Source organism: Apodemus sylvaticus, chromosome 6 (genome assembly GCF_947179515.1).
Source record: "Apodemus sylvaticus chromosome 6, mApoSyl1.1, whole genome shotgun sequence".
Lineage (NCBI taxonomy): Eukaryota > Metazoa > Chordata > Mammalia > Rodentia > Muridae > Apodemus > Apodemus sylvaticus.
This window is the reverse complement of record NC_067477.1, coordinates 52,200,118-52,213,493: the sequence shown is the minus strand read 5'-3', so window position 1 is coordinate 52,213,493 and position 13,376 is coordinate 52,200,118. Positions and strand designations below refer to the sequence as shown.

Sequence of the window (13,376 nt, the reverse complement as noted above, 5' to 3'; positions counted from 1 at the left end):
AACTTCTCTGGTTATAGGATTCTCTGCATGATAAGCGGAAACAGGTAGATTTTTTTTTCTAACATATATAATTTGCAAAGCATCTACTTTTAGAATTTATTTATTAAGTGGATACTTAAAAGGTGAATAATGTAAATTAAGTTCTCCAGTTTAAAAAAAAGATTTTACTTTTATTTTTAACTATGTGTACATGGGTGCGTTTGCAATCTGAATGCAGTGCCTAAAGAGGCTGGAAGAAAACGTCAGATCCTCTGGAGTTGGAGCTTCTGGCGGCTGTGACCCACCTGACTGCATCCTGGGAACCAAACCCTGGCCCTGTGCAAGGGCAGTGAGCACTCTTAATTGCTGAGCCTCCTCTGCAGCCCTGAAAAGGATTGTTTTCATTTTTGAATTGCTCAAAAGGTTTTTATCTACTTTGTTTGAGACAGTATTTCACCATGTAATGCCTATCGGCTTTGAGCTTGCTATGTAGACCAGGCTGGCTTGGAGCTTGCTATGTAGACCAGGCTAGCCTGTAACTTGCTATGTAGACCAGGATGACCTTGAAGACACAGAGATCTGCCTCTGCCTCCTGAGTGCTGGGATTAGGCAATGTGCTACCACACCTCGCCCTATTTCTCCAGTTTTCAAGTGTTTTATGGTAGAGTTGGAGGACAGAGCCCTAGTTGTCAAGGGTTTGAGTGGGGGTGGGGTGACTTGTGGTGCAGATTTCCTTTCTGTTTTGTTCTTGAGATGAACTCTTACTATGTAGTTTGTGCTGACCTGAAATCAAGATCCCCCTGCCTTCGACTCCTCATAGCTGGGCTTACAGATCTCCATCTTTTCAGCTGGCTTTGGAATTGATCTTTGTCTTGACTGTGGGGATAGCTGTAGGAATCTACATATGCCATAAGGTGTCATAGAATTATCCATATACTCCAGCCATGTCAACTTTACTTATTTTCCTACTGTATTGTAGCTATATAAAAGTAACCACGGGATGGAAGACAGGAAGGGCGTAATTGGTACCAAGGACCTCTTCTTACTATCTTTGCAGCTTTCTATGAATGTATTTAGAGACATGAAGCTATAAAAATCAGAAATGGTCCTCAGCGGATGACTCAGTGCCATAAATGCCATTGCATAGCTCGCTTGGATTTTTAATTGTAAGCACTTCATTTCCTTTTGGTGCCCAACATAAAAAAATTACAAGAAAAAAACTTCAAACAGATCTTGCCCTCGTCTGTAGTCCCACAGGCTAACCTTTAGTTTCTCTCAAGTTTCCGTTGTTCCTCCCTGAGGCTTGCCGCCATCCTCTCCCGCTCTGGCTCGTCCAGAGTCAACTCCTGGTGCACTCTCCACCCCACCAGAGCTTTCATTTCAGATGACAGAAGTGGGCACTACAGGTAAGCCACCTGAAGTGGGCACTGGGAACTGAACACGGGTCCGCTGCAAGAGCAGCAAATGTTCTTTTTCCTTTCTTCCTTTTCTTTCCTTTCTGATTTTTGATTCTAAGTCTTCTTTTTTAGATAAAGTCTTACCTTGTAGTCTTGTCTAATCTGAAACTTGCTATATAGACCAGCCTGGTCTTGAACTCACAGAAATCTGCCTGCCTCTGCCTCCTAAGTTCTAGGATTATAGGCAGCGTACACACTACACCCAGCAGCAAGTGCTTACAACTGCTGAGGCCATTCTCCTAGTCTCACTCTGGATGGAATAACCTTCATCACAGGGTCATCCATAGTACTTCAAGTGGCAGCACCTGCTCAGGCCGGCGTGCTGGCCCCGGGGACACAAGGACGCACCTTTCACTTGCACGAAGTCCAGCTGGTGAATGGACTGCAGCAGGGGGCTGTTGTCCAGGCTCAGGTCGAAGTCCGTGGTCATCCTGGGAGTGAGAGTGCCCTTTCCCCACTGGTCCTCAGTTAAGTGAACGCGCCTTATGAGGGCATCTGAAATCTAAGCACGTCAAAGAAACACAATGTCACCTTCAAACCACAACACTGCTCCCGGACTTTCCATATTACCACCAAACCGGGAGGACCTCAAGCTCTTCCCATCTCATTGTGCGTAGGCGAGAAAGACTGGTGTGACTAGTGGCCACAGTTTCTGAAGCAAGGCGGAACATCTTTCTCGAATTAGAAAGAGGGAAGTAGAAACTACTAGCTGCTGTTAAGTGATTTTACATGAACTATGCTCGTGCATATATTACTGAGCTTCCAAAAGCTGCCAACCCTAAAGAACTGGGAACTAGTATGTCCTATAGAATCAACAGTTCCACCCTTCTGTTTCAAGGCGTGGGCAGCCAGACAATATTCCGGACCGAGGCCTGCAAGCCAGAGAGGCCGGACCGAGGCCTGCAAGCCAGAGAGGCTGTTCCGCATCCCTTACAGCTCACTACTCAATCTTCATGTGCCTCCCGCCTGACCCTGAGGGAGAGACCTCTTTAGTTTTTAGTGTTTGGTTCCAGCTGTCACTCTTGGCTGGTTGCGGAGTGTGAACTGAAAGAGACCTTCATGTGCTAGCTTAGTAAAGAAGCACCTCACCTGTCATTGGTATCCAAGATGCAATTAAACACAAGCTTACACTATAGCACTTTACAACTGACAGGGAAAGAAAAGCCCCAAACACAGCAACTTCTCTACTACCACTGGGGAAAATAACTGGTTTCCTGAGCAGGAGGAGGAGGCAGCAAGGGGGGACCATTCACACAGACTTCAGCTGACAAAACTGCTCAGAACTATGAGGGAGAAGGCCCAATTCTCAGGCAAGACAATACTCTCTTCTTTGGAAGAAAAGTACAGAGAATTACGTTTTCATGATTAAGCACCAGAACAAATGCCTCCGGTACCCCTCCCCCTTCAGCCCATGCCCCTCTTAGACTTGAAGCAGAGGATGGCGGAGAGTTCCAGGAAGTCAGCAGAGTTCTGCGCACTCCCTGAGTATGCAGGTAGGTTCCACTCCTGAGCGGCACACTGTAAGCCAGACTGCTAGATGTCCCATCTATGTGTCCTACACTCGGTGCTATGGGATGTCTGGAACAGGAAGCAGAAGCTAGTAAACTGACCTGCAGAAAGCCGCTGGGGTCATTCTCCTTAATCACTTCCAAGCAGTACTCCATGAGGCCCGTGGTCTGGCGCAGTTTCACTGTGCAATGAGAGATCTGATCCCGGACCACCTAAAGTTGGCGAGAGAACAGAAAATGGCAGAGGGAGACCCTCCCAGGAGAAGAGAGGCACACTGGGACTTGGAAAGCTCCCTCAAAGCAGAATCCAAGCGTGTCATGGAAATGGATCCTCGTGGAGGAGAGTGGTCTGTGCTGCTCTCTGCATGGACCAGGGATAGAGATGGAGGATAGATGGGTGCTGTCCTTACAGGACACTGCTGACGGGACCCTTCAGAAAGGTTACGGAAGTCAGAATATCGAGGTTAGAATTCTGTGAATCTGGTGACCTTGGTGCGGTAAGGTCTCATATAGGAGGACCCCGCAGACATTTTTCTCTGTTAAGTTGACACTCCTGTGACCTGCTCTTAGGGTGAAGGGAGGAGCTGTCAGTAAGGGAGGTACAGCTTCCACACAGACAGCTGCTTGGCCGCACTCACCCTCTTTCCTGACCTGCTGTTTCTTCTAAATGGTTTCCCCACCTGAGACCCTGGGGCATTTTCCTGGTTGCTACCATTGGTAAATGTTACTGGCTGTGCAAGCATCCCAGTTAATGGGATAATAACAGGAATAATAACAATCACTCCTGCTCCTTTCTTACAGGGCACTCAATGCCTTCATAGTTGTCTCTCTGTCCATTGCTCACTTAAGGCCTTTTTCTGTTGTATTGTGAGAATTTATGATGTACATGTGCTGGATTAAGGATATCATTCAGGGCTGGTAAGATGGCTCAGCAGTTAAGGGCACTGACTGTTCTTCTGAAGGTCCTGAGTTCAAATCCCAGCACAACCATCTGTAATGAGATCTGACGCTCTCTTCTGGAGTGTCTGAAGACAGCAACAGTGTACTTACATATACTAAATAAATAAATCTTTTTTTTTTAAAGGATATCATTCAATACTCTAAAGTTTTCTGTCTGCTTTTAAATTTTCCTTCTTAAGGAAAGTTGATTTGGGGCTTGTTGCAGTCTGAGTGTGGGGCTCTTTGTCCACTCCTGGGAAACCTTCATTCTGCCTGAGAGCTGTCCCAGCATGCGGGACAGGATCGGCTCCTCAGCGACCCTTCTGGGGTATTTGGGTATACTGTTACTGACTTCCACTTTCTGAACTGCTATTTCCTACCTTATGGAGATCAGGCAAATAATTAGATCTCTTAATCGTATAACCACTTTGTAAGGTCTAAAAAATCTTATTTAATTTTTAATTAAAAGTTTTGCAGCCAGGCAGTGGTGGTGCACGCCTTTAATCCCAGCACTTGGGAAGCAGAGGTAGGCAGCTCTCTGAGCTTGAGGTCAGTCTGGTCTATAGAGTGAGTTCCAAGGCTACACAGAGGAAACCCTGTCTTGAAAATCCAACCAACCAACCAACCAACCAATCAACACCCCCCCCCAATTAAAAAATCCCAATCCCCCCAAATGCATGGATGTGTGTGGTATATATGCATGTGTGCATATATTCATGTGTAAACCTGTGCATATGGAAGCCAAGGGTTGGCACCAGGTATCTTGAGCCCAGGGATCACCAATTCAGGAAGTCTAGCTAGCTTGCTACCACAAATCCCACTGTCGGCCTCCCAAGTTGCTACCTTTAGGAGCCAGCCACCACACTCACCCAGCATTTTATGTGGGTGCTGGGGACCTGAACTCTGGTCTTAGTACTTGCACATCAAAGTACTTTACCCATCACATCACCTCCCCAGCCCAGTGAGGAGTGTGCATTGACTGTCTGGTCAGGTCTATTCTCAGCCTGCTGCCTGTTAGCTTTCTGCTCAGGCTCTTCTTCCTACTTTTTATTTCTTGCCGTTTTATTGAAGTTGGTTCCTAGGAAGCAAGGATACCCCGCTCCTCTTTGAGATGCACATTTTTTTGGACTTTGATGATAGTGACCCAGAAAACCATTTGGCACCATGTTTGTAGCTGGCAGCAGTCAAGTCCCTTTCCTTGGGTCCTGTGCAAGTCACAGGAGTGACAGAAATAGGTCCTGGGAGAACAGTCCCCTGCTTTCATCTGCACTAGAACCTAACCCAGTTCCCACGGGTCAGTGGATTGGTCTGTAGCCCATGTAGCCCAGGGGAAGCTTTGAGAATTTTACCAGAAGATCAATTGTCTTGGCAGGGACCTATTGATCATTTGACCAGTTTTATTTTGATAAGCGGCAAAAGTAACGAGGATCCCTGTTTGGGTCAGGGCATGACAGCAGCTCCTGTCTGGAAAGGGACAGTCTAATGAGGGTCTGTAGTTCCCCTGAACTCTCGGGCTTTTTCAGCAGCAGAGAGCCACCCAGGAGACGTTACACACAGGTAGAGCTTGCTCTGACCACTCTACATCCCCACTAATGACAGGCCCATTACAGTCCTCCATCAGCTCACTTGGGTAACCCACAGCGAGGCTTGGCGTTAAAGAAGACAATTCTACTCTTGCTTATCTAAGATTGGACAAGGAAAGTTTCCACTCTGACTTCTGTTTAGTTCTCCATTCTTCAGGTGTCTATAACTTTTTCTCTTTAACAATAAAGAATAAACAGCTTTGAATCACGCTCCTCTTGTGGATGCTGGAGGGAGATCACTCACGAGTCACCAGTAGGAGTGAATGGCAACGCTCTTTCTATTTCACCCTTTTCTAACTGGGATCTGTAATTTCTGCCCCAGTTAACGCCCCGCCACATAGGGTGATCCCTTAGCTCATCTTGTTTGTTCTCCTCTACCTAAGGCCCACGTGCTTTCAAACTCCAAGCCTGAAGGATTTGTTCCCGGGTGGATTTTGCTCCCAACTGTTGGTAGGGAAATTTCTGTGCACACAGCCAGGTTCTGAAGCACAGCGAGCAATTGGCCATGCTCTGAACAGCCTCACGGAGAGTCACGGGGAGTCACGGGGAGTCATGGGGAAATGTGCTGGTTTGATTTCTTTGATTAAACAGAAAGCTCTAGGGTTGCCCCCCCCCAAGTGTATTATTTATAATTTTATTCTTTAAAGAATAATGCATTCTTCAAAATTTGGAGAAATGTAAACGAAAAAAGAATTCTGTATACCCTTCCTTTCTAACAGGGTCTTAGACAAACAGGTTTCCTCTTTCTCCAATCCCACCCTCTGTATGAAGGGTTGGATTCACCTAACAGCAGTTTTTACAAAGACAAGTTTGAAGCTTTGAGAGTTTTTACTTGAGAAAAGAATCACTTAGGGCTATTAAACAAGCAAAATACAAACACGTTTTAAGGAGAGCTTGGGATTTTTAACAGCAAAGCTGTGAGTTGTCTATTCTAAAGTGTGGATGCCAGCAGCAGGCTCGTCGGTGATCACTGCGAAGCCTGGCTCAGAACAGACTGTATCCCAGCACAGAGCGGCTAATGGCGGAGGAAGCCCACACCCTAGGAAGAGCGGAATCTGGCGGCATTCTGTCCATGCAGGAGAACATTTACCATGAGGTGGGGTGGGGGGGGGCATCAGAGTGCTGCCACATGGACCCCTGCAGGATACGGAGCAGAGCTGTACAGGGTCATTCTGTTATCCATGGAGTGAGTCACGTGGCATCTAGAGGAAAGAGGCTCACGCGTATCTGGCTGAAGGACGTTAAAGGCAGTCTGAGACTGCCCTTCACTGGCATTGCCAGAGTGAGTTGGGGTTAAAGTGTGCCTCTTACTCATGGGGAGCCCTCACTGTGTGTGCTGGCATCTTGATGGTCCTTTGGGGACAGCGGCAACTCTTATCTCCACAGATTTTTTTTCAGATTTATTCACATATGGGAGGCAGAGGACCATAGAACTTACCAAATGAAACTCTGAAAGGAATTCTGCATTAATGACAGGCTTAAATCAGTGATGCTTGCAGTTACACTATTAATGTTGACCCCTCTCAACTTTGGCTGAGGGAAAGTGAAGGTTTCACGCTATTCCAGGTGTTTAGGTTTTGTACAAGTCTTCCTCCCAGTGTCCAACCAATTCTCTGTGTTCATTTTTATTGCATTCACCAGGCTGGGCTGGTGCTCAGCTGGAATTAATCTCTTTTTCTTGATGACACTAGCTTCATCTAATTGCTTAAAATTTCCTTGTGAGTGTGGTTAAATTCTTTTCTTTCTTCCATTCCTTAATCAAAGTGTCACCTGCCTGCTGGGCGGCAGTCAGGAGAACGCATATTATAAGCCAGGAGCACTCAGGATGTTTTCCGTTTAGTGAGATGACCATAGGATAAATATATATTTTTTAATAATGGGATGTATTCTAACAAAGTACGATGGTACAATAGCTCCAGAAGGGAGCATCTGGCATATAACCATGGTGGACATATGCAAGCTACCCACTGATATGGAGTCTGAGAACCAGCAAGCTTTATTATTACAACTTCACTGAGTGGGTTTTTTGATACATCAAATTCATCAACTGTACAAGCACATTAAAGATTTGATTGCCCCTAAAAAAATTTGAACAACTATCTTTGTTGCTTCCAAGGGATCTTACTGTTGGAAGGTAACAAGGTGCATATCAGCTTGAACTAGTCAACCTTGGATCATACTAAAATGCTGGAGAGAAAGAGAGGGGGGGGAGAATATAAGGTGCTTTTAAGAAAGATTTCAAGTTTGAAAGTATTATAGACAAAATTAATTCTCAGGCAATACTTTGAACTTCTCAAAAGAAAATGGAAATGATGTAATTTTTGTAAAATAAAAAAAACCCATACATCTCATCAATGGCAAACTTTAATGCTGTCCGGACTCCCTGTAAGGATGTCAGGGGCAGTGGGGACAGTTTGGGGCTGTACCCAGCAGAGAAGGACCTGGGACGGATGGTAACATATTATCTTACGTCCTCTGCTGATCATTAGAACTTTATGCAACTAATTCACCAATTCCACACACAAACTAGGACTATTTCTTGGAAGTTCACAGGTACTTTTCTCTAATGTCTTTTGGTAACTTGCTTCAGTTTATAACATCCCAAAACTAGACTCACAGCTCCCTGCACGGTTTCAAACCACAGAATATCAGGAACTTCAGAACTTCAATTTATGTTTCAAACGGGCCCAAAATATGGGACTGTGCTAAGTACTCATGTAATTTCTTATGCTGGCTACTGTGATAACTGCTTTTCCATGGCTCACAGGTGAGAACAATATTCTTTCTATCTGCATTCTTTCTCACACACAGAATCTAGGCTTTTCCCCACCTGACTCCAACTTGTCTCCTCAGAGCCCTTATCTCTGTGCAGGCTGGCAGTGCTGTGAGAAAGGGGCATGAGAGAGTACTAAGACTCATAAACCCACACTGGCTTCCCAGCATCCTGCACACACACACACACACACACACACACACACACACTCTGCCTCTTGGTCAGTCAGCAGCATTCCTTGGAAATGGAAGAACATGAGATTCCTGCCGCACAGCCAGCAAAGTGCTGTGCTTGATGAAGATGTCTTTAAATGGCCAGTCTTTCCTCACGAGTCTCGGTAGTGAAAAAAACAACAAGGAGAACAGGCAGGGACAGAAGAAGAGAGTCCACAGGGGCTGGTGTCAGTAGCTATGGTGGCAGTGGCACTGGTGGCTGTTCTTAGAAGTGGTGAGAGATACAATTAGCTGAAAATGACAGATGAACCGTAGAGACAGAAGACAGAACAGTTTTGCTGCTGAGGGCAACGGCCAGCCTCCTGTCTCTTTCCATTGTCCTCCAGAGTCTGAGCAGGGTGAAATGAGGGCGCCAGTGTCCTCTGCCCTGTGGCATCCATGTGGCCTTTAGCACAACCCCCCTTAACAGAAGGGCTTCCAGGGGGAAGATGAGGACAGTGGGAGGGAATGGAGGCCTGGGGTGTGGTAGATGCCATTCCTGAGCATCTACTACATCCTGAGCATCATCTACTGCATCCTGAGCATCCACTGCATCCCAAACATCATCTCTACTGTGTCCTGAGCATCTACTGCATCCCGAGCATCATCTACTGCATCCTGAGCATCCACTGCATCCCGAGCATCCACTGCATCCCGAGCATCATCTACTGCATCCTGAGCATCATCTACTACATCCTGAGCATCCACTGCATCCTGAGCATCATCTACTGCATCCTGAGCATCTACTGTATACAGAGCATCATCTACTACATTCTGAGCATCATCTATTGTATCCTGAGCAGCATCTACTGCATCCTGAGCATCCACTGCATCCCGAGCATCATCTACTGCATCCCGAGCATCATCTACTGCATCCTGAGCAGCATCTACTGCATCCTGAGCATCATCTACTGCATCTTGAGCATCATCTACTACATCCTGAGCATCCACTGCATCCTGAGCATCATCTACTGCATCCTGAGCATCCACTGCATCCTGAGCATCATCTACTGCATCCTGAGCATCTACTGTATACAGAGCATCATCTACTACATCCTGAGCATCCACTTCATCCCAAGCATCATCTACTGCATCCTGAGCATCCACTTCATTCCAAGCATCATCTACTGCATCCTGAGCATCCACTTCATCCCAAGCATCATCTACTGCATCCTGAGCATCCTCTACATCCTGAGCATCATCTACTGCATCCTGAGCATCTACTGCATCTGAGCATCATCTACTGCATCCTGAGCATCCACTGCATCCTGAGCAGCATCTACTGCATCTGAGCATCATCTACTGCATCCTGAGCATCTACTGCATCCCAAGAAGCATCTAGCTAATGCACAGGCCATGGTGAGATCCTAGTCCTGGCCAGCAAAGGTGGAATCAAGTAAGGGGCAAAGGTGCTGTCCTATACTCTGCTGTCTGCTGACATGGCATAGATCAATGAGCTTTTCCAGTCTTGGATTTCTTCTTCCATAGAGATGACTGGCATCTGTTTATACAGGACAGGGATAGCCACCTCTGCAGGGACTGCATGGTACCACAAATACTCACCACAGTCACTGCTATGGTTCCAGTACTTACAATGTTTGGTAAAAGAGACTCCATTGAGAAAAAGGTAGGCACTGAAATGCTTGCCTTGGTTCTCAGCTGGGCGACCCCAGCTCATGCTTGAAGCACAGCCAGAGTTTTATCTATTCATCTCTATGTGACTTGGATGATATTGTGAAGTCAGGCCTAGTGACACAAGTTGTGAGCATAAACATTCTAGAGACTGAGGCAGAAGTGTCACAAATTCAAGGCCCTCTTAGACTAGAGTGTTTTCAAAGCCAGCCTGGACAATTGAGCAAGACTCTGACTCAAAATTTTAAAAGGAGGGAGTGTGGGCAGTGTACAGTGCTTGGTTAGTGTATGTGAGGCCTTAGGTTCAATCCTCAATAATACAGAAACATACACACACACACACACACACACACACACACACACACGCACACATGGAAGCAAACCCCTAAATCCTCATCACACACACACACACACACATTCACACATGCACACATGGAAGCAAACCCCTAAATCCTCATCACACACACACACACACACACACACACACACACACACACACACACATGCAAGCAAACCCCAAAATGCACAAGATATTCCAAGGATTGCTGTGAAAGTAAATTTCTGCATTTCTTTCAGGAACTAAAGGAAGGGCTACGTGACAGTCATTGAGCGGAGGATGGCAACAGAAACTATCAGTCTTGAGGACTGACTGACTTATCAAGATCACCATCATCTTCCCTGGCAGGCTTCCTGGTGCAGGCAGGAATGCAGTGGCCATGAGCACACACCTACAGGCATCTATGATGCCAGCTCTCTCATGAGGCGATCGGTGACATCATAGCTGTTGGTGGTTTTCCTTATGATGTCAGTAGCACTGACCACCTCCTCCCCAGAAGCTTGCTGGTTGCTTGTGCTGGAGCCATCTGTGGGTAATGCTCATTCTTTCAGTGTCCCTGCCTCCCCTATACCCCTTCGCAGCACTGTAACCCCTTGGCTGAGAAGTGCCTTGTCTGCATGCAACTTCTGCTGTGAGCAGTGGGAACTTTTATTCAGATTTTGGGCTCTGTGGCTGTGGCGCCAGTCCTTAATTCATGGTGTTGTCATTCCCTCCTCTCTGGAGCAGAAATAATGGTGACAGTGGCCCCTTGGAGCTACTGTGAAAATGAGTGAGGCCATCCCTATAATATAACTTGTATACTCTCACCACAAAATAGTTTCCAGACTTTGACTATTGCTGTTATCAAAGGCAGGACCTGCTCACCCAGGATACTCTTCTGTGTTGCTGTGGGATGACTGAAGAATCATATACTACATGCAAGCTGAGACAGAACATTCAGATCTAACCCGACTCTGAGAGAAAATGTTTACCAAGCCATGCTCTCGACTTGGTAAACCTGTAAGAGATACTCACACTCTAACCCTTTCGTAACAGCTGGCGGCGGGGAAGGAGCACAGCATGTCCATGACTTCCCTCAGCTTCTCCTTGGATTTAAGGAATTCACACACAGTTTGCCATGAATCACAGCTTGAGTTCATCCTAAGATGAACATGAATGAGAGAGGCTTCTCATGAGGCCCACCATCAGGAGTGTGTCTGGCTGCTCTCAGATGATCATGAGGGTTGCCAGGCTTGCTTTGCTACCCAAATCCACAGGCTCGGTAACATTAGCATCTGGGGACTCTCCATCCCCGTCCTAAATCTAAGTGTATATGCTGACTTCAAGATCGGCTATTCTCTTTACCTGAGAACCTGGCTCCTTGATATCACTGTACCTTTGCTCTCTGCAAAACCGGAAGACATATGGCATCAGGGAGCCCAAGCTGGAGGTCAGGCCCATCGTTCGCTAAGTGACAAGGTTCTCATGAGCCCTTCCTGTTTGGAAGCATAGCCTGCTGTCTCAATTCTCAAGTGTCCCCTGAGTCACAATCCAAGTCAAAAGGCAGCAGGGAAAGGCCTTTGTTCCCACTACATTGCCTTCCTGACTTGGTCAGGGAAGCAGCAGCCATGCATCTTTGAATGTACCTTAAGGAGCTGCAGATGGCAAGAGAGGGAGAGAGCCTTAGGGAAGGAGGATATAGTTGAGGTCTCCTTCACCCTTGCCATGAACCTGAAACCATCATTGTTGAAAGTTCCTTGGTTTAGCTACTGGATCTGAATTTAGAAATGATATTTCTCTTGCTCTTGATATTTCTCTGGTGTTAGGTAACTGACCTGCTGGGTAATATTTATCACTGAGACATTGAACCACTGCTTCCTTTGAAGTGGCTCCTGCATCTCCTGATGCCAATCCAATAGACAGCCTTGAAGGCGCTCGCTTCTTCTATTTTAACCCCAGGCCATAACTGCATATGCCTCCCCTCACCAGGCCTGATGATTGTTGACCACGTGTGTGGTCCTTAGCTGAGCGCCAATCACTAGACTCCCTTCTGCTCCCACTTCCCATCTTGTTGCTAGTGGATGACAGGTAGGTTACCACACGTCTTCAACACCAGTCCTGTCAATGGGATCCCAGACTTATAATGCACTAATTTTTACATTCTAGTGGTCAAAGTCTATATTGAAAAGTCTACATTTTTTAAGAAAACATGTATTCTATTTATCTACTCAAAACATATTTTTTGCCTATGTGTGGCCACCCTTAGCTAAGCTTTCTTTCAATCCTGTTCCCAGGATTCACTATCCCATTTTGATTTTTGCAAAAAAAAAAAAAAAAAAAAAAAAAAAAAAAAAAAAAAACCCAACACCAAACCAAAAACCTAGCCTATGATATATTTCCCCTCCCCCCACGCTTTTCTTAAAATTTGCCCCTCCTGAGAGAGTAGAACAAATACAGATATTTTTATTTATCTTGTTATTTCCATGCCTATAGCATATTGTGGTCCAGAGAAGTCACTCAGCAAATTTTGGTTAGGAAACTGAAGGAGTTTGAAGTAAATTGAAGTAAATAGAGAATGAAGGGATGTGTCTGTTCCTGTCTGGCCAGGCCATGTGGGTGAGGAATGAGATCCTCCTGTGGCTGCCACCATTTTCCCGGGAGATTGGATGGTTGTCCTCCGCTGTCCCCAGTGAGCCGCTCACCTTTAGCTTGTGCTCATGCTCCTTGTTGACCCGGGCCAGCAGCTGAGCCTTCCTTCGGTTTAGAGCATCAATGAGAGCATCACACTGGGCCACCAGGCAGGCCTCGAACTCCACACTGTTTTCCTGAACAAGAGAGCACATTTCTCAGGCGCGTGTATGGGGAGCTCAGGTAGCCAGGGAACCCAGAGCATCCCAGTTCTCCCCACTGAAGAGACGGGAAGGAACCTGCCCATAGAATACATTGAGTATTTCCAAACCACTAGTAAACTGTACTC

General features: G+C 46.3%; 1 protein-coding gene across 3 annotated transcripts in view; it reads right to left on the bottom strand.

Moving 5' to 3' along the window:
* The window catches only part of Trim9 (tripartite motif containing 9), a 109,372-nt gene that overhangs the window by 34,026 nt on the left and 61,970 nt on the right, over positions 1-13,376 (bottom strand). For all 3 annotated transcript variants that reach the window (XM_052185711.1, XM_052185714.1, XM_052185713.1), the window contains exons 3-5: positions 13,102-13,224; positions 3,047-3,157; positions 1,785-1,938 (exon numbers count right to left, since the gene is read on the bottom strand). In XM_052185711.1, the coding sequence (XP_052041671.1) occupies positions 1,785-1,938; positions 3,047-3,157; positions 13,102-13,224 (388 nt within the window). The remainder of the gene's footprint in view (positions 1-1,784; positions 1,939-3,046; positions 3,158-13,101; positions 13,225-13,376) is intronic.